Source organism: Nicotiana sylvestris, chromosome 3 (genome assembly GCF_000393655.2).
Source record: "Nicotiana sylvestris chromosome 3, ASM39365v2, whole genome shotgun sequence".
Taxonomy (NCBI): domain Eukaryota; kingdom Viridiplantae; phylum Streptophyta; class Magnoliopsida; order Solanales; family Solanaceae; genus Nicotiana; species Nicotiana sylvestris.
Window position 1 is genome coordinate 221531423 of NC_091059.1, and position 27685 is coordinate 221559107.

Below are 27685 nucleotides of genomic sequence, written 5' to 3' on the forward strand. Positions count from 1 at the left end.
CCATCCATCCCAGCTCGACAAAGATGTATCATGATGTCAAGGAGCAGTATTGGTGGGATAATATGAAGAAGTCTATTGCTGAATTTGTAGCCCAGTGTCCCAATTGTCAACAAGTAAAGATAGAACATCAGAAACCCGGTGGATTGCTTCAAAATATAGAGATTCCGACCTGGAAGTGGGAGGTGATTAATATGGACTTCATTATTGGATTACCTCGCTCTTATCATAAGTTTGACTCCATCTGGGTGATAATTGATCGACTTACAAAATGTGCCCATTTTCTGCCAGTGAAGACAACTTACGCGGCTGAAGATTATGCAAAGTTGTATATCAAGGAGATTGTTAGGCTTCATGGTGTGCCCATATCTATTATATCAGACCGAGGAGCTCAATTTACGGCTAACTTTTGGAGGTCTTTCCAGAAGGGTTTAGGCACACAAGTAAATCTCAGCACTGCATTTCATCCGCAGACTGACGGACAGGCTGAACGTACCATTCAGACACTGGAAGATATGCTACGAGCATGTGTTCTAGATTTTAAGGGGAATTGGGATGATCATCTTCCACTCATAGAATTCGCCTATAACAATAGCTACCATTCCAGTATTAAAATGGCCCCATACGAGGCACTATACGGGAGGAGATGTAGATCACCAGTTGGATGGTTCGAAGTCGGTGAAACAGAATTATATGGGCCAGATTTGATTCACCAAGCTATTGAGAAGGTGAAAGTGATACAGGAGCGATTGAGGACGGCACAAAGCAGGCAAAAATCTTATTCTGATGTCCGACGTCGTGATCTAGAGTTTGAGGTTGGTGATTGGGTTTTCCTGAGGATCTCACCAATGAAGGGTATTATGCGTTTTGGGAAGAAAGGTAAGCTGAGTCCAAGGTATATCGGGCCGTATAAAATTCTTCGACGGATTGGACAGGTTGCTTATGAGTTAGAATTGCCATCCGAATTGGAATTTGTCCACCCGGTATTCCATGTATCTATGTTGAGAAAATGTATTGGAGACCCTTCTCGAGTCGTCCCTATCAAAGATGTACAAGTTACAGAGGACCTATCATATGAAGAAGTGCCAGTGGCGATATTAGATTCGGCAAGTCCGCAAGCTGAGAACAAAAGATGTAGCTTCCGTCAAAGTATTGTGGAGGAACAAAAATATGGAAGAAATGACATGGGAAGCAGAAAAGGAGATGAAGTCAAAATACCCTTACTTATTCCAGAATGAAGATAACAAGGATGCTGGTGGAAGACAGGATACATTGGAAGAAGAAACGGCTCTATGAGGTAAGCAATAATTTGAGAATACTCCTCCTTAATACAAAATGATGATATGTAGATAATGTAAATACGCATAATGCTTTGTGTAGACTTGTGAAACCATATGTTGGGCTTAATTACTTGCAAGTTTTGCTAGTGACCATTTTATAGGGGAAAATTGATCGGAAATTTCCATTGGAATCCACGATGATTTAAACTCCCCATAAACCCTTACATTCGAGGACGAATGTTCCTAAGGGGGGGAGGGTGTTACAACCCATATCCACATGTGTTAGTTCATGCCATATATTAGTTAACATAAATCCAAGAAGGAATTATCTTTTAGATGATAAGAAGTCAATCCTATTGGTCTTAAGTGATACAAGAGTGTATAAGGGTGATTAACCAGTATTAGAAGTTAAACGAATCAAGGATGTTGTAACTCGTATTTTCAGGTAATCTAGCGGTGCTTAATACACTCAAGAGGTCATTTATTAAGGTATTTTAATCATATAATATCTGTATCATAAGTCTTGAAGTCAAACGAGTTATGAAACAAAAGTCGACAAAAGTTGTCGCAACTTAGGTTCATAATTTTACTTAAACATTAGGTCAAATGTTTCTAATCTTTTCTCATAATTTACAAGGAATTACGGGGTGATCTACCCACCAAATTAAAGATCTATGAGTCTAGTTTCCAACGCATTAAACCGTTCATCGATACGATCTCGGAGTAGAGAGATATTCGCGTTTTCGCGAGACTGCGCCAAGCACCTCTCTATGGGGCCCACTAAGTCGGTTTAAGATATTTGGACCTATATAGGATGACTACAACCCGTTTTAAGTCATTTCTTTTCACTATTTTCAGACCTTAGAACCCTAGGAACATCCTCTCAAGGTTCTCTCAAGATTCAAGACCCAAAAAAGGGCAAACAACACAAATCAAGTGTCGGGAATTCCGTGGCGCTAGTAAGTCTCTTGTTCTTCTTGTTGTTGCTCATTTTTGTGTCGTTCCAGCTCGTGTGGGAGGTTGTTTTAAAGGGTTTATGTTCTGTAAATACTCCCTCATGTTCTTAATATCAATCCTAGGTGATTTCAAGCCTTCTAAAGTGATTCTAGTGCCGAAAAACACTAATTGATCGCTAGTTTCGCTTTTTTGTTGTTGTGGCAGCATTGGAGGGATATTTCATGGAAATTTAAGGTCAAATTGGAGTTGTTCTTTATGTATAAAGGTAAGGAACCTCTTACTCTATATGTATTTAAGATTATCCAAGTTGCGGCTAAGCCATTGAAGCTAGAATTTGTGAGATATATATCGAAAGGTTTGGTAGTAATGTTATTGTTTTGTGGACTGTTTTGCGTTGTTGTTGGGCTGCGTATTTTACTACTATCTTGTGGAGTTTTGGAGGAGTAAGGGTGTGGGGAAACACCATATATATGTAGGGTTATGGGCTGATAGTTATTCATAACATTTCCAGATTGTTTGACACGACTACGGTGGTCGTCGTATGTATGAAGTGATTAGGCTGTGTGTGGACTATATTGGGAGGCTCAATATGTTTATTATTGATGTTGTTTGGGCTGTTTGGTGACTATTTTGAATGGTGTGAGGTCATATATATAGGGGAGGTGCTGCCCGTTTCATCGTAAAATAGGTTGTGGTCGATACATAATAGTTATGACGCTTAAATGATAACGATAGTATCGTTTCTCTTATTGTAGACTAAGGAGTTTTGACAATTGCATAGCTTGAGATTGGGGAAGTATATACAAGGTATGTGAGGCTATCCCTTTCCTTCTTTTGCACGACTCCGATTGTACATAATGTAATGAACGAGCTTCCAAAGATACTCTACTCTTAGAAGCTAGCAGTACTTACATTGTTTTCCCTCTTATAGAACGATTGATGTTAATGTTGCTTCTCTTATTCTTATGTTATCAATGTTATTGGTACTTCCTGATTCTTATAAGGTTCATAGTGAAGAGTTAGTCCTAATAACGTGTACAGAGGATACCGACCTTACGTCACTCCGAAAGGTTTAGAATGTGATTCCATGAGTCGAGCATGCATTATATATATGTATCTATTTTACTCTACCGAGCCACGCTATAGTTGGCCGGGTACGGCACCTATTGTGCAACCACTGATCAGTTGGGTTTTACCGAGCTCCACGTGGCCGGGTACGATTCTACCGAGCCTATTATGGCCGGGTACGATATGATGATAATGATGCCCACAGAGGCGAATGCTTTAAAGGTTTATGTATTTATACATATGTATCATGCATTTCATGTAAGTAGCCCTCAGAGGTACTAAGATGTTACAGGTTGTATATTCTCTATCCTTGCTTACATTACTGATCGTATTTATGGTTCCTTGCCTTACATACTCAGTACTTTATTCGTACTGACGTCCTTTTATTTGTGGACGCTGCATGTCGTGCTGCAGGTCCTGATAGACAGGCAGGTGCAGCTCCCCCACCACAGTAGACTGTCCAGTTCAGCGGTGATTGGCGAGATCCCTTCTCCGGACTTGCCTTGGTCTTGGTATGCAATTTTTGTTATAGACATTATGGGTATGTCGGGGCCCTGTTCCGGCTATGTTGCAACACTTATGTTCTTTTAGAGGCTCATAGACAAGTGTCGGCTCATGTATAGTTTGGTATGCCTTGTCGGCTAGTTTTTGTTGTATAGTCTTTCATAGTAGCATGGTAGCTCATACCTTATATGTAGTTTCTTGATTGTCTGGTCATCCCCTGCTATGTATGTTCATGCCGTCATATTTTATTGCTGGTTGTCCATGATCTAGGTCTACCATTTATATTGATCTCTTTAGCCTTAAAAGATAATAATGAAGGTTAGATGAAATGTACGTTGGTGCTCGGCAAGTGTGGTCGGGTGCTAGTCATGGCCCTTCAGTTTGGGTCGTGACAAACTTGGTATCAGAGCAAGTCTGTCCTAGGGGTTGTCTATGAGCCGTGTCTAGTAGAGTCTTGATTATGGATGTGTAGCGCGCCACATTTATAATCAGGAGGCTACATGACATCTAGGGTTGTTACCTTCTTCCTGAATCTAGATCGTGCGTAGAGTTGAGTCGTAAGTGTTTGTCTCTAATATTCACCTTGTTTTTTTTCAGTGATGCCTTCGACTAGGAAGCAAACGATTAGTAGACGGCTTGATACAGCAGCGGGAGAGGGTACCAGTCAGGTGCCCCAAGTCAGAGCAGGACAAAGTCTTGCCGTAAATAAATCTCCAGTCATCGGCTCTAGATATTTTATAATAGAAGGAGATTCATATCCAACATATATCCCCAACCTTCTTTGAGGACCCATCTTTGTGCGTTGTGGTGGAGCAATTGGAACATATATCGCACAACCAAAGATCCTAAGATGGGAAATATTTGGCTCCTGACCAAAAGCCAATTGCAATGGGGAGACTTTATGATAACTTGTGGGCCTTATCCGCACAAGTGCTGCTGCGTGCAAAATAGCATGACCCCATACTGAAATGGGAAGTTTTGTTCTCATAAGCATTGGTCTAGCAATTAATTGGAGGCGTTTGATCAATGATTCTGCTAGACCATTTTGTGTATGAACATGAGCAACCGGATGCTCAATTGTTATCCCAGTTGAAATACAATAATCATTAAAGGCTTGGGATGTAAACTCACCAGCATTATCAAGACGAATTGTCTTAATTGCATAATCTGGAAATTGTGCTCTTAGCTTTATTATTTGAGCCAACAATCTCGCAAATGCCATATTGCGAGTTGATAGTAAGCACACATGTGACCATCTTGTAGATGCATCTACCAAAACCATATAATATTTGAATGGTCCACATGGAGGGTGAATGGGCTCACATATATCACCCTGTATACGTTCCAGAAATGCAGGGGATTCCATCCTAACTTTAATAGTTGATGGTCTAATAATTAATTTTCCTTGAGAACATGCAGCACAAGAGAATTCCTTAAATTGAAGAATCTTCTGATTCTTCATTGCATGTCCATGTGAATTCTCAATTATTTTACGCATCATATTAGAACCAGGATGGCCCAACCGGTCATGCCAAATAATAAAATTATCTTGATTAGTAAACTTCTCGTTTACTATGGCATGTGTTTCAATCCTGCTAATACTTGTGTAGTATAAGCCGGAGGAAAGAGCAGGTAACATTTCAAGCACATATTTCTTACCGGACATTATTGTAGTAATATAAAGATATTCAATCTTTTCATCATTTGTAGTCTCAATATGATAGCCATTTTGGCGAATATCTTTGAAACTTAATAAATTTCTTTGAGATTTACTACAATATAGTGCTTCATCAATAGCCAAATTTGTTCCTCCTGTTAGTAATAAATTGGCTCTTCAAGAACCTTCAATTAATCTTGTACTATCGGATATTGTATTAACATTCGCTTCTTTCATTACCAAATAAGAGAAATATCCCTTATCTTTTAAAATAATGCGTATTGTAGCACTATCCAGAAGACATATATCATCTTTATTAATCTTGAGTCCAATTGAAGACTGGGGAATTTTCATATTCTTCATAAAAAAAAGACAAATAATACATCATAAGAAATATGAAGGACAAACAGAAAAAAAATATTAGGAAATACATTAGGAATGTAGAAACTAGCAACATGTGATGCATTAGGAAAATACACTCAAGAAAAATAAACTAGTTGTAAACATAAAAATAACAACTTTTATAGCTTCATTCTCCAACAAGATGATTAGTTCTTCAGTTAATATCCTCAAAAAAGTCTCCAGCTTCTAAATGAGTAATATTTGTTAGGCCTTCAAAATCATCATCTTTATATGCAAGATGTGCCTTAGAATCATATCTGTTTGAGGGACCTGCTTCATCATCATTATTTTGAAAGGTCAAGTGTGCCTCCACATTATTTTCTTTTTTTCCTGTGGGAGGCTTGATAAAGTTTGACAAAATGTTCTGGCGTACGACAAATGCGTGCCCAATGACCTCTCATACCACATCAGTGACACATACTAGTTTTACCTTTTGAATGATTAATTTGAGAACCCTTATTGTTCTCCAATTTATTTCCACCATAATGACGATAATTATTTCGCCCCCTGCCACGTCCACGTTTACGACCATGTCCACGACCACGATAATTATTTTGTTTTCTTTCAAACTTATCATATGCTGCTACAACATTCACTTCCGGAAATGGAGCTAACCCAGCGGGACGGGCTTCATGATTTTTCATTAATAGAGTATTGTTCTGCTCTGCCACAAGTAGGCATGTGATTAACTCAGAATATTTCTTAAAACCTTTTTCACGGTATTGTTGTTGTAGCACCACATTTGAAGAGTGAAAAGTAGAAAATATTTTTTCCAACAAGTCCTCATCTGTGATAGTGTCTCCACATAATTTTAATACAAAACTTACTTTAAAGATAGCAGAATTATACTCACTTACGGTTTTAATCTTGCAACCTTAAATGTATCCACTCATACCGAGCTTTCGGTAATACTGTAAGTTTTAGGTGGTTTATCCTTCAAATTAATCCATAATTCAATTGGATCTTTTACGGTTAAATATTCAGTTTTTAACCCTTCATGTAGATGATGACGAAGGAAAATCATGGCCTTCACTTTATCCTGATTTGATGCTTCATTTCCTTGTATAATAGTATTTCAAGACCTTTAGCGTCAAGATGAATTTCAGCATCAAGAACTCATGATAAATAGTTCCTCCCGGTGATGTCAAGTGCCACAAATTCAAGTTTTGATAAATTTGACATAGTGAAAATTATCATAAAAGATGAATAAGTTAGAGAAATAATTATAATAATAAACAATTAATGAAAACAAAACGATTAAGGTAAAAGAAATGAAAATAGAGCTATATCATGTTAACAATCTACTATTTCATTTTATTCTTGCCATAAAGTAGAAATTACATACCTGTTTCATTTCACTTTATATTATTGATATATATGTGTTAATAGAATCGAACGTGACTAATATTATTTATATGTTCCAATAAATATAAAGTAATTAAACTATAAAATTATTGCTTGTCAATTCATTCCTCACAGTTCTTCAAAATGCCTTAAAGATATGTTTTGATCCAGAGAGTCCATGAATATTACAAGTACGACATTAGTGCATAGCTAGTTTGATGACTTTGAGGTCCTCTAAGAGTTGAGCACGGAAGTAAATAGTTATTTTATCCCTGCAATGTACTTAAACTATTTAAGATGCTCAAGCGCACAAGTAATCTGCAAACAGTGAACATATGATATGTACTGCAATAAATAAAATGATTATAATGATACATACCTTAATAAAATATGGCTCAACTTAGCAGGAGTTAAGAATAAAATTAGAGCTTCGTGCTGATAACGTGTTATAAAACAAAAGCAATACATTAAAATGTAAATAAGAAGAGATAGAAAGAAGGGAGTAAAAATGATAGACATAAAGTAGGAGATTTAATCTTTAAGTTGTTCACAACATGAGCATCCAATGTAGAAACTATTCATAACAGTAATTGAAATAAAGTACATATTTTCAGAAAAAAATTCTAATATATTAAATGGCCAAAGTGTACGAACAGGGGTACACTTGGAATTGTAAATTTCTTTAGGGATAAATTGGTATTACTTCATCCATTTCTAAAGACAAACTTTTCTCTCCGTGTACTCTCAAACTTTCTATTTTCAGAAGCCGTCGCTCAATCGATAAATCTGGGTTTGCATACTTGCTCATCCTAACGGTACATCCTTCTTCTCTTGACAATATCTCTTTTTATTTTGTTCAGATTTTTTTTCTTAGTTCACATTGTCGTTAATTTAAGCTACTTTTTTTCTTTCTTTTTCTGGGTTAAAATTTGAGTTTTGCTCTTTGTTTGGTGTTTGTTTCCTCTTCATTTGGTGGGATCTGTTAGTTTTTTTTAATGATTTTTGGGTTTCTTATTGAATTTTCTACATGCAGGCCAGTAATTTGGTCAGATTTACTCCTGCATGTTTGGAAATACATATTTAAAAATTTATTTCAGTAATGCATTTGGTTGAAGTTCTGAATTATTCTGTCCGAATTGACCCAAGATTATTTGCCATGGACAAGTCGATGTATCTGTAGTGTTTGTACTATGTGTTCTAGGGAAATGACACCGGAAAATAACGATAATAATACTGCAATAATATTATTTGTAAGCAGATACACGAATTGACTTGAATCGTGTTGGGCACTGTCTGTTATTAATCCTGTATTTGTAAATAATGATTCTGGAAATTATAACGTTAGCTTATAAACGTAAATATAAATAAAATAGAAATTAATTCGAGCCCACTGAATTCACAGTGTTTCCTTAAGGAATTTAATCCCCTCCTAGTACCCAAGGTTATGGATTATTTCCTCCCAGGATAGAACGAATTACACACTGGTGTAGCGGTACTTCAAACCCCAGTGTTTCAGCGAACACAAAGTTCGGCAGCAAATCACACTTACGGATGCTTTGTTTGTAGTTTAAAACAATGCAGAACAAGGGAGGAGAACTCAGAAGTCGAATGAAAATTCTGAGAGGAAGGAAATGCAATTTATAACCAATGTTGAGCGATAAAAGAAGAGGAAATCAGATTGCTCGTTGCTTTCTGTTTTCTGTCCGTTTTTTTTTTCTGTGTGTTTCAACAATTTGCTCACCATCTATTTATAGTGCAATTCCACTCATTTAGTGGAGCACTTTTTTCATGGTGGATGTAGCACCAATCTGTTATAATGGAGCATTATGTATGGTGGCATTATGTATGGTGGAATGAGCACTTGTTGCTGGAACAGATCCACGGATTTGGAATACATCCGTTAAAAACATGGATATTATTACGTTAATATTTACTATTAACAAATAAATTTGGTGCAAAAAATTAATCAATCAATCGATCATTTGACCAAATCCGAATCCGAATCCGAAGCCGAGCCGAGCGAGCGAGCGACGACGACGGCGCGAGGCTTGCCTTCTTCCTAACTCTTTAAGAGCTACATGAAGTGCATTTGTATATAAACCCACCAAACTCCTTTTCCTCTACCAATGAGGGACAATGTCTCATTAAAAGGAGAGAGAAACTTAAAATTTTACTCAAAATTTTCATTTCCCTCCATTTCCCATTCACCCTCTTTTTAATACCTTTCTATATTAAAAAGAAACTCAACAATCCCCCACATGAATGGGGAATGACTATATCACGGAAGTATGCATGAAAAACTTGTGTGATTTGCAAGCAAGGATTAATTGCATCTGGATAAGTAGGTTTCCCTTTGAACTTTCCGTAGTGAACTTATGTCGGATATACTCGGTCAATCGGTAGATTTGATATCTTTGAACCGTCGAACTTTAGTGTATACCTAGACAACCATAAGTCACACAATCAATCCCTTAACCGTCTTTGGTTCTCATTGTTGTGTTCGTTTCAGCCATGAACACTGCCTGGTTTCATAAGTGCGTAGAGAATTGGCCTTGCAAAATTCTCCTTGAAGCAGCTAACACTTCACACTTACATAGGTGATTCCTAAACGTGTCATCCTGTAGATACACTATTTGATATACCCTGTATCAAATTTAGAAATCATTAAAAAGCCTTAATGCTTTATCCTTGGTACTGAACATTGTCTCATCACGAGAATGGACCAAAATTTTTGTTGACAATGTTGAACCGTCATTAATGACTTTGTTTGATCTCCTTGAACCTAGATCTTGGGATCTCCAGTCTTCTAGGTAGAGTTACCGCCACAATGACTTGTTCTCGGCCATAGTCCCATTCCCCTCGATGATTTCTCAACTACCTCTCTAGTTAGGCCTTTTGTAAGTGGATCCGACACATTATCACTTGACTTTACATAGTCAATCGTGATAATTCCTCTAGAGAGTAGTTGCCTAACAGTTTTATGTCTTCATCGTATATGACGAGATTTACCGTTATACATAACGCTCCCAGCCCTTCCAATTGCTGCTTGGCTATCACAATGTATGCATATTGGTGCCAACGGTTTGGGCCAAAATGGAATGTCTTCCAAGAAATTCCGGAGCCATTCAGCTTCTTCACCGGCTTTATCTAAGGCTATGAACTCAGCCTCCATTGTAGAGCGGGCAATACATGTTTGTTTGGACGACTTCCAAGATACCGCTCCTCCACCAATAGTGAATACATATCCACTTGTGGATTTCGAATCAGTTGAACCGGTGATCCAATTTGCATCACAATATCCTTCAATCACCGCAGGATATTTACTGTAGTGCAAATCAAAGTTTTGGGTATGTTCTAAATATCCCAAAACTCGTTTCATTGCCATCCAGTGAGATTGACCTGGATTGCTCGTGTATCGACTCAGTTTACTTATAGCACAAGCTATATCTGGTCGTGTACAATTCATGATGTACATTAAGCATCCCAACACACGAGCATAATCCAATTGTGATATGCTTTGGCCTTTGTTCTTTGCTAATGCAAGATTCACGTCAATTGGAGTCTTTGCAACTTTAAAGCCTAAGTGCTTGAATTTTTCAAGTACTGTCTTAATATAATGAGATTGTGACAATGCCAGACCTTGAGGAGTCTTTTGGATCTTAATCCCCAGAATTAAATCCGCAATTCCCAAGTCCTTCATATCAAACTTGCTAGTTAGCATACGCTTAGTAGCATTTATGTTGGCAATGTTATTACTCATTATCAGCATATCATCCACATATAGGCAAACAATGACTATGTGATTTGGAACATTTTTAATGTACACACATTTATCACATTCATTTATCTTAAAACCATTTGACAACATTGTTTGGTCAAATTTCGCATGCCATTGTTTGGGTGCTTGTTTTAGTCCGTAGAGGGACTTAACAAGTCTACATACCTTCTTTTCTTTACTTGGAACTACAAACCCTTCAGGTTGTTCCATGTAAATTTCTTCCTCCAAATCTCCATTTAAGAATCCATTTAAGAAGGCTGTCTTTACGTCCATTTGATGAATTTCAAGACCATAAACTGCAGCTAAAGCTACTAACATTCGTATGGACGTAATTTTCGTCACTGGAGAATATGTATCAAAGTAGTCAAGACCTTCTCGTTGTCTATACCCTTTGACAACAAGTCTTGCCTTAAATTTATCAATAGTGCCATCATCTTTCATTTTTCTCTTAAAAATCCATTTAGAACCCAAAGGTTTATTTCCAGGAGGAAGATCAACCAATTCCCATGTATGGTTGTTCAATATGGATTCTATTTCACTATTGACTGCCTCTTTCCAGAACAATGATTCCGAAGAAGACATAGCTTCTTTAAATGTTCGAGGCTCATTTTCCAATAAGAAAGTCACAAAATCTGGTCCAAACGAAGTAGACGTTCTTTGACGTTTACTACGTCTTGGATCCTCTTGATAAAATGTACTTTCTTTTGTTTCTTCCCGAGGTCGTTTAGATCCTTCACCAAACAACTCACATTCCTTTTTATATGGATATATATTTTCAAAGAACTCAGCATTATCTGATTCTATAACCGTATTATTATGAATGTCAGGATTTTCTGATTTATGAACCAGAAATCGATATGCTTTACTATTGGTCGCATATCCTATGAAAACACAATCAACTGTTTTCGGTCCTATTTTTACTCTTTTGGGTTTAGGAACTTGCACTTTTGCCAAACACCCCCACACTTTAAAATAATTCAAGTTAGGCTTTCTTCCTTTCCATTTTTCATGTGGAATGAATTGTGTTTTGCTATGGGGTACTCGATTTAGTATTCGGCTAGTCGTAAGAACGACTTCCCCCCACAAGTTCTGTGGCAATCCAGAACTTATCAACAATGCGTTCATCATCTCCTTTAATGAACGATTCTTTTTTTCCGCAATCCCATTGGATTGGGGCATGTAAGGGGCTGTTGTTTGATGAATAATTTCATATTCTAAACATATTTGTTCAAAAGGAGATTCATATTCACCACCCCTATTACTTCTTATCATTTTGATTTTCTTGTTAAGTTGCGTTTCAACTTCATTTTTGTATTGCTTGAATGCGTCTATTGCTTCATCTTTACTATTAAGTAAGTAAACATAGCAATATCGAGCACTGTCGTCAATAAAAGTTATGGAATACTTCTTTCCACCGCGAGATGGTATTGACTTCATATCACAAATATCTGTGTGAATTAAGTCTAAAAGATTTGAATTCCTTTCTACTGACTTATAAGGATGTTTAACATACTTAGATTCCACACATATTTGACATTTTGATTTTTCGCATTCAAACTTAGGCAATACTTTCAAGTTAATCATTTTCCGCAAGGTTTTATAATTGACATGACCCAAACGTACATGCGATAAATCATTTGACTCAAGTAAGTAAGAAGAAGCTGAAGTCTTGTTATTATTGTCAACAACTATTACATTGAGCTTGAAAAGGCCCTCGGTGAGGTAACCTTTTCCTACAAACATTTCATTCTTACTTATTACAACCTTGTCGGATACAAAAACGCACTTGAAACCGTGCTTTACAAGAAGTCCAGTAGAGACTAAATTCTTCCTAATTTCGGGAACATGAAGGACGTTGTTCAAAGTCATGACCTTGCCAGAAGTCATCTTGAGAAATATCTTCCCATATCCTTCAATTTTTGCTGTAGCAGCATTTCCCATAGAAAGCGTCTCTTCGGGTCCAGCAGAAGCATAGGTGGAAAATGCTTCCCTCACAGCACAAACATGGCGAGTGGCTCCAGAATCAATCCACCGCTCCTTAGGATTTCCTAACAGGTTGCATTGAGAAAGCATGGCACACAAGTCATTAACATCATCATGCTTTTCTACCATGTTTGCTTGACCCCTTTTCTTGTCTTTCTTCCGAGCACGACACTCTGTAGATTTGTGTCCGGTTTTCCCACAGTTGTAGCAGTTTCCACTGAACCGCTTCTTGCTTGGGTTGTATTTTGGACCAGAAGCCTTCTTTCTCTTTTTGTTATCTTCAATAATATTTGCTCCCATTATTGTTGAATTTCCATGGCCTCTCTTTTCAGCAGCTTTATTGTCCTCTTCGATTCTCAATCGAACAATGAGATCTTCAAGGGACATCTCCTTTCGTTTGTGTTTCAAATAATTTTTGAAGTCCTTCCACAATGGAGGCAACTTCTCAATTATTGCTGCTACTTGGAATGCTTCATTGATGACAAGACCTTCAATGAAAATTCCGTTAGTAAAATTACTAAAAATTTTACTTTCAACATCAGTATTCTTTTGAAATATACCTTCAACAAGTAGATCATGAATAATTACTTGCAATTCCTGGATTTGGGTAATAACAGACTTGCCATCTACCATTTTGTAGTCCAAAATTTTTGCAGCGACGAATTTCTTCATCCCCGCATCTTCAGTTTTGTATTTCTTTTCAAGCGCATTCCACAATTCTTTTGATGTCTCCACGCCACTGTATACATTATACAGATTATCATCCAGTCCGCTAAGAATATAATTCTTGCACAAAAAATCAGAATGCTTCCACGCCTCAATCACGAGAAAGCTTTCATTCTCTGGAGTTTCATCTGGCAGATCAGGAACATCTTCCTTGATGAACTTCTGTAGACATAACGTAGTCAGGTAGAAGAATATCTTCTGCTGCCATCGCTTGAAATCAATCCCGAAAAATTTTCCGGGTTTTTCTGCCGGTGCTAAAGTCGGTGTTCGGCTTGTCGATGTGTTGGCAGTCACCATCGGAACAACTTGATTTCCGTTGTCATTCGCCATTTTTTCTGGACAAAAATGACACAAACAAACGTTTAAAACTGGAGTAAAAAATCACGTAGATTTTAATCTCCAACAAAACCCACGAAGGCTTTAAAACTGGAGTAAAAATCACGTAGATTTTAATCTCCAACAAACCGCCACGAAGGTTTTACTCTCCAAACCGGAGTACACAAAAACCACAAAGGTTTTAGTTTCCAGAATAATAAAAGTAACACAAATACAGAAATTAAAATTATTAAATTCCTTAAGTTTGTTATTAATCCTGTATTTGTAAATAATGATTCTGGAAATTATAACGTTAGCTTATAAACGTAAATATAAATAAAACAGAAATTAATTCGAGCCCACTGAATTCACAGTGTTTCCTTAAGGAATTTAATCCCTCCTAGTACCCAAGGTTATGGATTATTTCCTCCCAGGATAAAACGAATTACACATTGGTGTAGCGGTACTTCAAACCCCAGTGTTTCAGCGAACACAAAGTTCGGCAGCAAATCACACTTACGGATGCTTTGTTTGTAGTTTAAAACAATGCAGAATAAGGGAGGAGAACTCAGAAGTCGAATGGAAATTCTGAGGGGAAGGAAATGCAATTTATAGCCAATGTTGAGCGATAACAGAAGAGGAAATCAGATTGCTCGTTGCTTTCTGTTTTCTGTCCATTTTTTTTTTCTGTGTGTTTCAACAATTTGCTCACCATCTATTTATAGTGCAATTCCACTCATTCAGTGGAGCACTTTTTTCATGGTGGATGTAGCACCAATCTGTTATAATGGAGCATTATGTATGGTGGAATGAGCACTTGTTGCTGGAACAGATCCACGAATTTGGAATACATCCGTTAAAAACACGGATATTATTACGTTAATATTTACTATTAACAAATAAATTTGGTGCAAAAAATTAATCAATCAATCATTTGACCAAATCCGAATCCGAATCCGAATCCGAATCCGAATCCGAAGCCGAAGCCGAAGCCGAAGCCGAAGCCGAAGCCGAAGCCGAAGCCGAAGCCGAGCCGAGCGAGCGACGACGGCGCGGGGCTTGCCTTCTTCCTAACTCTTTAAGAGCTACATGAAGTGCATTTGTATATAAACCCACAAAACTCCTTTTCCTCTACCAATGAGGGACAATGTCTCATTAAAAGGAGAGGGCAACTTAAAATTTTACTCAAAATTTTCATTTCCCTCCATTTCCCATTCACCCTCTTTTTAATACCTTTCTATATTAAAAAGAAACTCAACACTGTCCTAAGAAACTATTTCAGCAATGTGAAATATTTTCCCATGATTAAACAAGCCCATCTCTATTTATTTAGAGGATATAGGTATCAGCAAAATATTAATAATAAATCCGGCAAGTTGAAAAACTGTAAAAGAAATAACTTGTGAATGACAATTTGGACGAAATGGTACTACAGAAGAAAGCTTAATAATTGCTATGATAATGGCTACATAGTTAGGTAATGATTGAACCACAAAGGTGAAGATAGATTTCCTTTCTTTTGTTGATGTTTCGGATGGGGCAGATTGTGGCTTTATATAAGCAAGAATGATGATGGTAATCTTAGACAAGTGGTTTAACACTTGTCCATGAACAAACATGCAAGATGTCACTTTTTCTCTTGGAAGGATACTTAGACAAAATAAGCGATTTATTCATAGTTACTTTGAAATATTACCACATGTAAAAGCTCTTGCCATGTACCAATTATCTAAGAGTATTTGGCCACAAGTCTTCATGCAAGAAGCCACTTGGAAATAGATAGGACACTTGGAAATAGATAGGACACTTGTAAAATTAAAAAGACACATGACTATTTAAAATTTTAAAAATACTATCACATGTGTTTCACCTCTAATAAGCAAATATTTTCTTTTTGTTTGTGTTTTTGTTTTCAAATTTGTAAGAAAGATTTTCTTTTTTTAATGCAAAGGGGGAAAATGGTTTTTTGCTTGATGGGATTATTGAACATTTAGATGATATATTTTAGTTAGAACAGATAGAGGGGTAATAGTGTGAAATTCAAGAAATTGATTGGTTGATATGGGTCTATTCAACAAAAAAAATAAAAAATAAATTATAATATATATATTTTAAATTAAAAAAACTCTTCTTGGAGTAGAGAAAAATGTTTATCTTAATTGAAATTTGTTTAGTTTTTTGATGTATACAAGTTTGATCATACCATAGGTATGGGATGTGAAAAGATGCTAACTTATTTGATAGTGTTTATCTACTTTCAGACTCAATTCTACTGCAAAAGATTGGTATGTGGTATATTAGAATGTGCATGACCCGTATCAAATTGCTTTACAGACTACGTATGACAAACTCTCTGTGTTGAATCCTAAAGGTATATCATTTACTGGACTACATTGGTGAACACTATGCGTGCGTTATTTGATTGCATATGTTTCATTTGTTGTTTGCTAATATTAGTCTAACTTTGTGTTAACACGAAAATAATAAATATAGTGTATAGTTTTTTCAGAATCAAACAGAATTATAAATATTACTCTAACAAAGTAATAAACTATTTGGAACAGAAATGCTCACAAACGAAGATATTGTGTTGCGTAGACTACAAAAGACTAAGGAACAGCGACTCGCTGCTAGAAATTCACGACGTCGCACTAGATATGCACAAATGTCAGCTGAGAGAAAGCAATCATTTTTGTTGCAACTGCAAGCTAAAAGAGCTGAATCAAAAAGGCGGCGACTTTCTCATCTTTCAAGTAATTCACCATTTTCGATGGAAATTGATATTCAACCTCACAAACAAAGTGCTCTTCCAATTGTTGATCCTTCATTAGCTTCTGAAGAAGGTTAGAAAAGTGTGCTGTTGTCTTACTTCTCAGAGACATCTTTATATGAAAAATACTTATATACACACATAATGTCGTATGTGTATATATAGGTATTCTTTGGTGCATAAAAATCTACAATCATTAAAGTGACTTTTAAAAATCTACAATCATTAAAGTGACTTTTTCTTTCATTTATTAGGTCATGATTCTGCAGCTACAAATATACCAATTATTGTCGATGAAGAAAATAATATGAATGGTCGCAGCTCCATCCTTGAAGTCCGTGAGTCCAAAAATAATACTTCAAATATTCCAACTGTAACTATTCCAATATTAGGATCAGGATCAGCCTCAGGTGCATTTGGAAAAGTTTCAACTCCAGCAGTTACCGCAGATAGAGGTATGTATCTATCTGCTAAGGCAATAATCTCATAAGCTCATATTACTCTTTTTCTTTTATTAGTTTGAGCTTAATTGGACCTTATAATATTATTTGAGGCTTGAATTATTTCCTTGTATTTTTAGGAAACCCATAGTCCCTATAGGTTTAGGAAAACTCATTGTCCTAATAGATTTGAGAAAGGAAAACCTATAGTCCTTGTCAAATTGGGAAACCTTTCTCATATATGTTTGAGACCTTTTGGGATCTATATATAGGGGTTGTAGTTGGGGATTCTATAGATTGTATTGTGCTTTTCTTCTCATTCATAGTGGAAAACTCTCTCTGCTTTTGCCCCGAGGATTAGGCTTAGCCGAACCTCGTTAAATCCTTGTGTTGATTTTTCTTCTCTATTTACTTTGTGTGTGATTGTGTGCTAGTTAACTCACGATATTCCGCAATAATTGGTATCAGAGCAAGGTTCAGGTTTCTACATATAATCTAGGGTTAAGATGTCTTCATCATCTTCAACAAAGTTCGAAGTAGAGAAATTTGACGGAGGTTCTAGTTTCAGTCTATGGAAGATTAGGATGAAATCGTCCCTGGTGTTACAAGGATTATGGAAAGCAGTTGATGAGGATTTTCCTGAAAATATGAAAGAGACAAAGAAGGAAGACTTGAAGGAGAGGGCTTTGAGTGCGATCTTCATGAGCGTTACAGATAACGTTCTTCGGGAAATTGCTGAAGAAACTTCTGCAGCAACGGCATGGAAGAAGCTGGAAGATCTATATTCTAAGAAATTGCTGACAAACCTCCTCTACCTTAAAAAGAGGTTATGCAATCTCCGTATGAACGAAGGTACACCTGTTAGAACTCACCTTGATGAGTTTAATTCAATTATAATGGACCTGAAGAATGTGGATATCAAAATTGAGAGTGAGGATCAGGCCTTGTTTGTGTTATATTCTTTACCATAGTCTTATGATACTTTTGCCGATACACTGCTATATGGGAAAGACAACATTTTACTAGAAGATGTTAGTAATGCACTAAAAATCTAAAGAGTTGAAAAAGAGCTTTTCAGACAGCAGAATTGAGGGCGAGGGTCTTGTGATTAGAGGAAGAACGCAACAAAAGGACTTTAACAGGAAAAAGTCAACCGTAAGATCAAAGTCTAGAGCAAGGAAGCAACACTGTTATGAGTGCGGGGAGCAAGGTCACTACAAGAGAGATTGTCCTAAACTGAAGGAGAAAAAAGGGAAGCTGAAAATAGATAATTTGGCAAATATTGTTGACACTGTCAATAATTCTGATGATAGTGACTATGTAGGGGAAGTTTGTGCTGGGAGTTCTAGTCATGGGCAAAATTCTTGGGTTCTTGATTTTGGTGCTACTTTCCACATGTGTCCACACAAGAATTAGTTTGCAACTTACAAACAAATGAGTGGGACTGTCTATATGGGAGATGATAATCCATTACCAGTATAGGGGGTTGGTAACATCAAATTGAGAATGTTCGATGGAATTATCAGAAACATTGAGTGTTGGCATGTTCATTGGATAAAAAGAAATTTGATTTCTCTTTTGACTTTGGATGATCAAGGGTATAAATTTCACTCCGAGAATGTTAAAGTGTGTAAAGGCTTCATGGTACTCATGAAGGGTAAACTACATTCTAAATTGTATCATCTTCAGGCCAGTGTAGTTGAAGGTGAAGCTGCTGTAGCTTCTGGGAAAAGTGATCTGAATCAGTCTCAGTTGTGACACTTGCGACTTGGCCATATGAGTGATAATAGATTGTCTTTGTTGAGTAAGGAGAATTTGCTGAATGGGTACAAAAATCAAGTTTTGAATTTTTGTGAAGATTGTGTATTTGGTAAACAGACAAGTGTAAAGTTCATCAAGAAGGGCCGAGCACAAGACTAGAGACAAGTTAGATTATATACACTCTGACTTGTGGGGTCCAAATAGAGTTCCCTCCAAGAGTGGTGCCAGGTATTTTATGACTTTGATTGATGATTACTCAAGGATGGTGTGAGTGTATTTTTTGAAAACAAAAGATGAGGCATTTTTGACATTTGTTAAATGGAAGACGATGATTGAGAGGCAAATGGAAAGAAAAGTTAAGCGTCTTCGAACTGACAATGGGTTGGAATTTTGCAATTCTGAGTTCGATAATTTCTGCAGCAGAGAGGGTATGGTGAGACATCGCACTTGTGTCGTAACACCACAACAAAATGGTATTGCAGAACGTATGAATAGAACACTTTGTGATAGGGCACGAAGCATGCTTTCACACTCATGTGTTAGCAAAGATTTTTGGGCTGAAGCAATCAATACAACTTGTTATTTGGTCAATAGATCTCCATCCACAACTATTGAGTTCAAAACTCCTTTTGAGGTATGGTCCGGTTCACCTGTTGATTATTCAAATTTAAGGATATTTGGTTGTCCTGCTTATGCTCATGTGAGGGATGGAAAACTTGAGCCGCGGGCAAAGAAGTGCATATTTCTAGGGTATGCAACTGGAGTGAAAGGTTATACGTTGTGGTGCACAGATCAAAAGACTCCAGGGCTAAGTATCAGTAGGGATGTAACATTTAATGAATCTGCCTCACTGGACAGTCAGAGGGAGAAGACAATAGCATAAACAGATCGTGGTGTCAGTGACCGCATAGAGCTAGAAATTGAATCTCCACTAGCTCAGCCCAGTAGTTCTAAAGTAGAGGAAGTGTAGAAGGTGCAAAATATTGATCAAGACGATAATGTTGATGCACCTGCGCAACAACAACCATATAACATTGCAACATGCAGAGAGAAGAGAGTGATCAATCGACCGCAAAGGTTTGCAAACGTAGTTGATGGGAATCTTCTTGGATATACGAATCCTGTGGGATTTGCTTTAGTAGTTGCAGAGACCGCTGATGCGTTTGAGCGTTATAGCTATCCAAAAGCTATTTCGGGTACAGAACCAAATCGACGGATTAGTGCTATGGCTGAAGAGATTAAATCTCTTAACAAGTTTAGGCGTTGCCTAGCCTTCGTTGATGCGTGCGGAAATCAATAGAGCCCTTGCGAGGGCTGAGGGCAAGGTAGAGAGACGTTCCTGTTGATGAAGAGAATTCAAGTTTGTTATTTGTGGCTTGAATTATTTCCTTGTATTTTTAGGAAACCCATAGTCCCTATAGGTTTAGGAAAACCCATTGACCTAATAGATTTAGGAAAGGAAAACCTATAGTCCTTGTTAAATTGGGAAACCTTTCTCATATATGTTTGAGACCTTTTGAGATCTATATATAGGGGTTGTAGTTGGGGATTCTATAGATTGTATTGTGCTTTTCTTCTCATTCATAGTGGAAAACTCTCTCTGCTTTTGCCCCGAGGATTAGGCTTAGCCGAACCTCGTTAAATCCTTGTGTTGATTTTTCTTCTCTATTTGCTTTGTGTGTGATTGTGTGCTAGTTAACTCACGATATTCCGCAACATATAATTTGATACAAGCTCAACCTTGATGAATTTTATGAATTCAAGAAGGAAAAAGAAATTGAAAATTTTCTTTTTTCTCCAGATTAGTTAGCCACATCTTCTACTTTTAATTTAGTGTTTTCCTTAAAACATAAATTCGGGTTCCTGATATTTAATATTTGATGGAAGATCAAAAATAAAAAGAAAATATTAGATGGAAGATAAATACGACCAATCAAAGTAGTAGTTTGTTCCAGCTTCCCGAGCTGTCGAGTTGACAACTCCCATGTTCCTATTCAAATGCGGTAATAAATCGAGCTTTCTTTCTTCTTCTTTTATAAATATTTTGAGACCTGAACTGTTTTGTGGAGCTAGGTTAACTTGCAACGCTATTTCTTGTATCCTGCAGTTTCCTTTAGCCCTGTTAGTAGCATGGTTGATCTTGTCATCATTTGCAGGAGCCTCTGCTGTGGCAGTCCAACCGTTTGTTGGGACCAATACTCAACAACCTAATAGAATGCCACATGGTGAACTTAATTCGATCACTAAGCCTGAGCGGAGTCTTGCACTGCGATTTAAGAACTCCAATCTTTGGAAAGTATTTGAATCTATGAATGAATTCGCCAAACTTCCACAAAGTCCACACTTTTCGCCCTTTGCACAGTATGAGGAGGAGAAACGAGAAGAAGCAGCTTTACAGCAGATGATAAAGTATGTTCTTATCGTTGAGAAGATTCCAGAGTTAACAATTGCTGAACTTAGTCATTCAACTCTCATTAATGACATGCTTGCATCTTTCAAGGACTTGGAGGAGTATGGATTTGATGTAATGCCTATTAAACGGCATCTGAATGATTTGCTGCTGGAGAACGAGAAGAAAGCTCAGCTTCGAGGCAAGTTGGAAGAAGTAGAGGTCAGAATCAGAAATCACAATCTTAAGAAAGCGAAAACTGAAAATGAGATTGACAAGATTGGTATGAAGATAAAAGATTTAGAGAAAGAACTTATGTCAACCAAGGACGAATACATTTTAGCCAAGAACGTGAAAGAGACAAAGGATCGCGATATCATGGTATTGAGATCTGAAAGGGGTGTCATTTATGATGATATTCGTCATCTCCAGGTAGATAACGAAAGGATAGTAGCTTCAATGAAGCAAACCTAGTATTTGTTTATATGGGGGCAAATACAATTTCAGTTTTTGTAAATACTGAACTTCAATGTAAATATTTAGGGTGAAAATCAGTTCCCCCCTCCAACTTTGATCAAAATGGTTCAAGCAACAACTAGCATGCTACATAGTATTGTTGATCTGCTATAAGTACCTCCCTAGAAGTAGAAAATTCAACTCAACTTAGAAGAGATTGATCTATCAAAGTCTAGAGAAACAGATATGGGACATGGCTAAATTAAAAAATATAAATTACCTAATCCAAAAGCGCATTTATCCTAATCTTGGAAGGACTAAATTAAAACCAAATTCTATCGCCAAAGAGTTGTTAGTTTGGACAGTTGTTTTTATCTAGAACTAAGTCATTGTAGTCTATTACATATTGAGGGACAAGCACCGCGCTGTCTAACCAAAATGACTTGTTTTATCATTAGTGTGTAAAAGTATCCACTTGACGAGATTAGATCTAATTCTCTTCCAATTATTTTTGGATATACAAGAAGGAAAACCTTTATCTGAAACATCTTTCTAATGTGATTACTTATAACAGTAAAGGCAGGGCAACCTGGTGCACAAGGCATCTTGTATTCACACAAGGTCCAAGGAAAGGCCGCACCCCAAAGGGTGTGATGTAGATAATCTATACTAATTCAAGCACTAGTGACTGCTTTCACCTATAAGTCACAATGCTCCCTTTCACTTGTGACAGCAAAAGTTTTGTTATTTATTGTTGATCTTGACGAAGGAACCACTAGAAGAAAAGGATATTAGCGTATTTCATACAAAGTAGATAAAAGATGAGTTCACCACAACAATAAATCTGAAATATCTATCCCTCAACGATTGAAAGCTTGGCTAAAGAAGATAAGTTTTCTCTAAGCATTCAGAGAGAAATTTACCATTGAAAATAATGTCCCTACAAATCTAAACGTAGTGTAGAGACAGAAGACCTAAATAAATGACCCACCTAAATATGTATTTGCTCTGTAGTAAAAGCAAAGTTATGGGGGACCAATTCATGTAACATGAACATAAGATCTCAAAGAACATGGAGCCACCCCACCATTTGCAGCTGGAATAGATGTGGACACTTTAGCTCTTTATTATCTTTGTCGCCTCCTCCGCCGTTCTATTCTTTTCTTCTTTCTCTTCACCTAACATCAGTCCTCTTATATTTATGACTTTTCCTCTTTTTCCAGCTAGGGAACCATGTTTTTATTAACATTAGATAATACTAAGCTAAGCTGACAGAAATATTACATACACAGACTTAAAGAGTACTATGTTTTATGCTATTTTTGAAAAAGCTCTATCTTGTGGTGTGTTATTACCTGCATTAAAGAATTCACTTTAAGTTAAGGAAGTCTAACTTGGCATTTCTACTTCGGTAAAAAAAACTGATGCAAGAGAAAATCAAGAACTTTTTTCCCAGACAGTACAGGTATTTGTTAGATCTTTAGAAATGGAAAGTGAGTATTGACAACTGGATACATTCCAAATCCACCAACCAATCTCTCATGATTACTGAATCATGGGGGTTGGTTGAGTGCCAACCAGATAGTATTCATGTATTTGGCGTTTATCTGTTATTATTATTGGACTGAGATGGACTTACATGGAGCGACATCGACAGTGATTATTTATGTATTCGATTCCTAACTTGCTTGAGATTGAGGCGTAGTGTTGTCGGTTTTATCAGCTTTTATCTGAATAGTACAAATATACTCCTCTGCTAGTTCATTAGTTGTAACTGTATGCATATTTTTTTTCACGGGGTGGGTGGGGAGAACCAGAGTCAGAACTTTAGTTACATGGATACCCTCATCTAATTGAAGAGTAAACAACTTTATACTATTTTTCTCAGGGACAGCTCTTTAGAATGCTCAAAAAACAGCGATGCTGTAAAGAGTATTATTCATTCCTTCTATAATGATATACAAATGATTACAGAGTTACAACTGCGCACACTAAATTTATCAATGAAAATAAAAACAAAACAAGACCAGTTTTGACAGCCCATTCAGCATTATGCCAATCAACGCCAGAACAAGAATCCGATTACCAAAACCTTCACCTACACCTTTTTCTTTCTTTTTCTTGACTCTTGAATAAATATTCTCAAAATATATAATTTCATGTACATTGTTTCATAATCATACTTTAATGCCATCATTATTTATAGTATTAGGGCGGTGATTAGCATCGAGTAGATTCTCCAGTGATCTGGCTTTTCTATTTCGAGACCTGCCAGCCTCCTTCAGTAGCTCAGCTAACCTCTTCTTTTCATCATCGACGTCTGGATTTGCCGTCCCTAGCTTTTCCTCTCTCACCCCAACAATGTATTCCAGTATTTCGATAGCTTCATCCAACCTGCAAAGAGCATCAACATCATCAATGCAGCTGGAAAACCGCTGAAGACATGATCTGACCAGTAAATCAAGAGACATATATTACAGCATCGTGATTCATAACAAATAAGAAAATCTTTGTGTTGTCAATAAATACTTCTACACAGATGCTTTCTCCTAGCTACAGAAAATAAGCACTGGTGTTGATTAGTAAAAATTTCGTTAAATTTTAGCCCACCTAGTCTAGCATGCAAGATCGTAAAGCGGCAGAAAAAGTTCAAACATATTTCAGGTAATACAAAACAAGTCAGCTGTTTAAGTTCTCAAAAGCATAACAAGTATAACAACAAGTAACTAACAAAATAATATGGTGCTACTACAAAGGAATTGCAAAGTTTGAAGATGCAGCATACCTGCCAACAGCATCATAAGTGCCAGCAAGGTTGCTATACACTCCCAATGTTTCGGGGTGATAGGGCCCATATTCTTGCTCCAAAATGCCCCTTGCTTCTTCAAACAACTCGACTGCCTCATTTATCGCATAACGCTGTACACAAGCAAGCCCCATTTGGTTAAGGGCAATTCCGAAGAAGGCTGATTTCTTCTCTCCACTTGCTCTGAGCTTTGAAATTGCATTTTTAAAGGAGTTATAAGATTCAGAATATTTTCCTAACATATAATAGATTACCCCCATTTGGGCTTCAATTCCCGCTATGGTATTCTGCTGCCCAGGGGCATTGTTATAAATCTTTAGTGCTCTCTGTAGCAACTTGAGCGCCTGATCAAGCTCATTCATCGACTCATAAATGGCAGAAACATCTGTAAGACCACAAGCAATCTCCTCTGGAGCAATCCCAGGTATGGGCTTCCCATATATCCTGAGGGCATTCTCACAGTATGACTTTGAGTCCCTTAGCTTTCCCGTCCTGTTGTACAAGTCGGCCAAACGGACAAAAACGGAAGCAACAGCAGGATGGTTTTCTCCTTTGCTAGACTTGAGAGCTGTGAGTGCCTTTTGGTAAGCAAAAATGGCTTCATCATACCTGTTCAGAGACAAATATGTGTCTCCAATGCTACAATCAACAGATGCCACTTCCGCTTCTTGCCCATTGGCCACCATCGCCATACTGGCCAAAACAAGATGCTCGAGAGCAGCCTCATGGTCTCCTTTTGACTCACAAATTAGTCCCATCAGCCTCCTGTCTGCTGCCTCCTCTAAGGAAGGTGGTGAACCATTCTCTTTATGTATGTCAAGAGCCAACTGACAAAGCTTCTCAGCTTGATCAAACTCCAAAGCCTGAACATGAGCTTCAGCTAGATATCGACAGGTCTCACCGACTCTGGGGTCACTATCTCCCAACACTTGCCTTTGTATTTCCAGACCGGTGGTGTAAGAAATAATTGAGTTCTCAAGTTGGCCCAACATTGCATAAGTATCACCCAATTGCATGTAACCAGCAAATTTGGCAAGGGCATGTTCTTGACCTTCTTCAACCACCGGAATTTCCAACGAGTGCTCTAGCAGTGGAATGGCATCACTGTACTGGCCCAAATTGCAGTATATTGCTGCAGTCACATGCAAACACATGACCACATCCAAACTAGGCTTTCCATTGGCACATTTCTCAAATGACTTTGCCGCTCGATGAGCCAAGTCAAGAGCCTTATGGGGATTATCCCCACCAGAAATCAAATCTCTTGCTTGCTTAAGAAGGAAAGGGCCAAGGTCAGGATTGTCTAAACCGGAATCAGATGAATCCTCAGTTCCATTCTTCAATTTTGACCCCGAAGCAGGTGAACTCTTCTTACTCCTTGATATACCTCCCACAACAGCCTTCCTAGAATTATTTTCATTTTTCTTTTCAATGGAAGGTTTCCTCCCCTTTGGATTCGATTTTGCTGAAGTTTCTGATTCCAACTCCAACTGGGAGGGTGTCTTGGGTTGCCCTGAAGAAGGGGTCTTTGCACTCGATGATAGGGAATTATCCAACTTCACGTCAGAAGAGGTTTCCTTCTTAGAGCCAGAATTGCAGAGAGATTCATCACTCTCTGGCTTTTGCACTTCCTCATCCTCCTCAATTATCTCCACTTCCCTCATTTCTCCGCCCACAAGATGGCGAAGCTCTGAGTCAATTCTGGATTCATCACCATCTGATCCATAACTAGGTCTAGATGGAGATTGATCAGAGCTTTGCATCTCACACACATTCTCATAGAGCTCCTCAATGGAGGGCTCAACCACCCCATCGGCTGCATACTCCGCGCCCCCATTCGGAGGATTTTGAGGAGTCAAAGCACCCTCAGGGGACTCATTCACAACTGCCTTCTCTTTCCAAGGTGTTGAATTTCCATTTTCCTTCAATTCTTTAACCTCAACTTCTTCATGAATTTCATCCATAACAACCCCGGGCATCTTCAAGACCACAAAATAAACAAGCACAGCACCTCCTATAAATTAAATAAATTACCTGCAAATGCAAACTCTTTTTAGGTTAATTCCTGAGCAGATCCAGCATATGCATCATGTTCTATGATATGCCACAATAAGTTGACCTTACAACCTTGTCCACACACAAGACAACATGGATAAAAACTTAATCTTTTTAACAGATCTTACCATATTAACAAACGCCAGCTACAGCAAGAATCAAGACAAAAGAAGCATGAACTAAAACAATCCATCTAAAAGCAAGGACCCAATTCAAAGCAAAGGCAGTAATCACATATAAATGGAACAGAAAGTGAATTGAACACAGGTTGACTACTAACAGCCAACAGAAAAAAAAACAGAGAGAATAAGAGAAAGAGTCATACCTTATTAGAAAGAACCCATAAGAGGGGGGCAGTAAAGAGGAAGTGCTGCTCAGAAAGTTATATAGGCAAAAAAATACAAAGTGTGAAGGAAAAAAAAATTCTACTATCCTATTGGTGGGGCTGGAATCACAGTGTTTGATGAAGAGGATAGAAAAAGATGGAATGTGGAGATTTAAGAAAAGAGTGAGGACAAAGTTGGAAAAAAAAGGGAATTAATATTAATATAAGTAGAAAAAAAAGGAAGAAGGGAGGTGAATAATTATTTAAGGTTAAAGTTGCAGAGGTGGAATGTCAGAGAAAAGGAGAAGGCGACTTCTCCCCAAACTTTGGTCTGCTACTGCCGCTCTGTTTCCAACTGGGCTACCTCTATCTGGGTCTTTGCCACGTGGCGATGAGTAAATTGGCCGATTTACCCCCTTATTTTTTCAGGAACTATAACAAATACAGAATCACCGTTTTGAGTTTTGACAAATTAATTTAGTTGATGATATATAGTACGTAATAGTTTAAAAAATAAGTTATCAAAAATTTAAATTTACTGCTATTGCTTCAATCAGTATAAAGGGTATTCCGATGCGCAAAGAATCCTGTATTTAAGGGCCGCATTCCAAGAATGTGATATAAACCGTCTACCATGATGCAAGTATTAGTGACTGATTTCACGGCTCGAAA

General features: G+C 37.4%; 2 protein-coding genes across 6 annotated transcripts; one reads left to right on the forward strand and one right to left on the reverse strand.

Annotated features, from left to right (window-relative positions):
- The first annotated feature begins 7928 nt into the window (after positions 1 to 7928).
- On the forward strand, positions 7929 to 21977 carry LOC104242107 (DUF724 domain-containing protein 7-like). Of its 5 annotated transcripts, XM_070171522.1 has the most exons (5): positions 7932 to 8024; positions 16576 to 16854; positions 17036 to 17236; positions 21139 to 21391; positions 21483 to 21977. In XM_070171522.1, the coding sequence occupies exons 2-5, from the start codon at positions 16578 to 16580 to the stop codon at positions 21508 to 21510; spliced, it is 759 nt and encodes a 252-aa protein (XP_070027623.1). In that variant the 5' UTR covers positions 7932 to 8024; positions 16576 to 16577; the 3' UTR covers positions 21511 to 21977. The 5 variants fall into 5 exon arrangements, with proteins under 5 accessions (XP_070027620.1, XP_070027623.1, XP_070027621.1 ...); XM_070171519.1 differs by having other exon boundaries at positions 7929 to 8024; positions 21139 to 21977; XM_070171520.1 differs by having other exon boundaries at positions 7953 to 8024; positions 16610 to 16854; positions 21139 to 21977.
- A 1754-nt stretch (positions 21978 to 23731) lies between these two features.
- Positions 23732 to 27144, reverse strand: LOC104242106 (protein KINESIN LIGHT CHAIN-RELATED 3). The gene is made up of 3 exons (XM_009797106.2): positions 27014 to 27144; positions 24613 to 26667; positions 23732 to 24221 (listed from the first exon to the last, which is right to left on the reverse strand). Exons 2-3 carry the CDS (start codon positions 26610 to 26612, stop codon positions 24005 to 24007), a joined length of 2217 nt encoding a protein of 738 aa, XP_009795408.1. The 5' UTR covers positions 26613 to 26667; positions 27014 to 27144; the 3' UTR covers positions 23732 to 24004.
- Between the last annotated feature and the right edge of the window lie 541 nt (positions 27145 to 27685).

Excerpts from the sequence above, each read along its gene's own strand:
- LOC104242106 (XM_009797106.2), bottom strand. The coding sequence starts at position 26,612 with ATGCCCGGGGTTGTTATGGATGAAATTCATGAAGAAGTTGAGGTTAAA. Across the intron at positions 24,222-24,612 it reads ACTTATGATGCTGTTGGCAG|GTTGGATGAAGCTATCGAAA; the intron begins GTATGCTGCATC and ends TGCTCTTTGCAG.
- LOC104242107 (XM_070171519.1), top strand. The coding sequence starts at position 16,578 with ATGCTCACAAACGAAGATATTGTGTTGCGTAGACTACAAAAGACTAAG. Across the intron at positions 16,855-17,035 it reads TTCATTAGCTTCTGAAGAAG|GTCATGATTCTGCAGCTACA; the intron begins GTTAGAAAAGTG and ends TTCATTTATTAG. Across the intron at positions 17,237-21,138 it reads AGCAGTTACCGCAGATAGAG|GAGCCTCTGCTGTGGCAGTC; the intron begins GTATGTATCTAT and ends CATCATTTGCAG.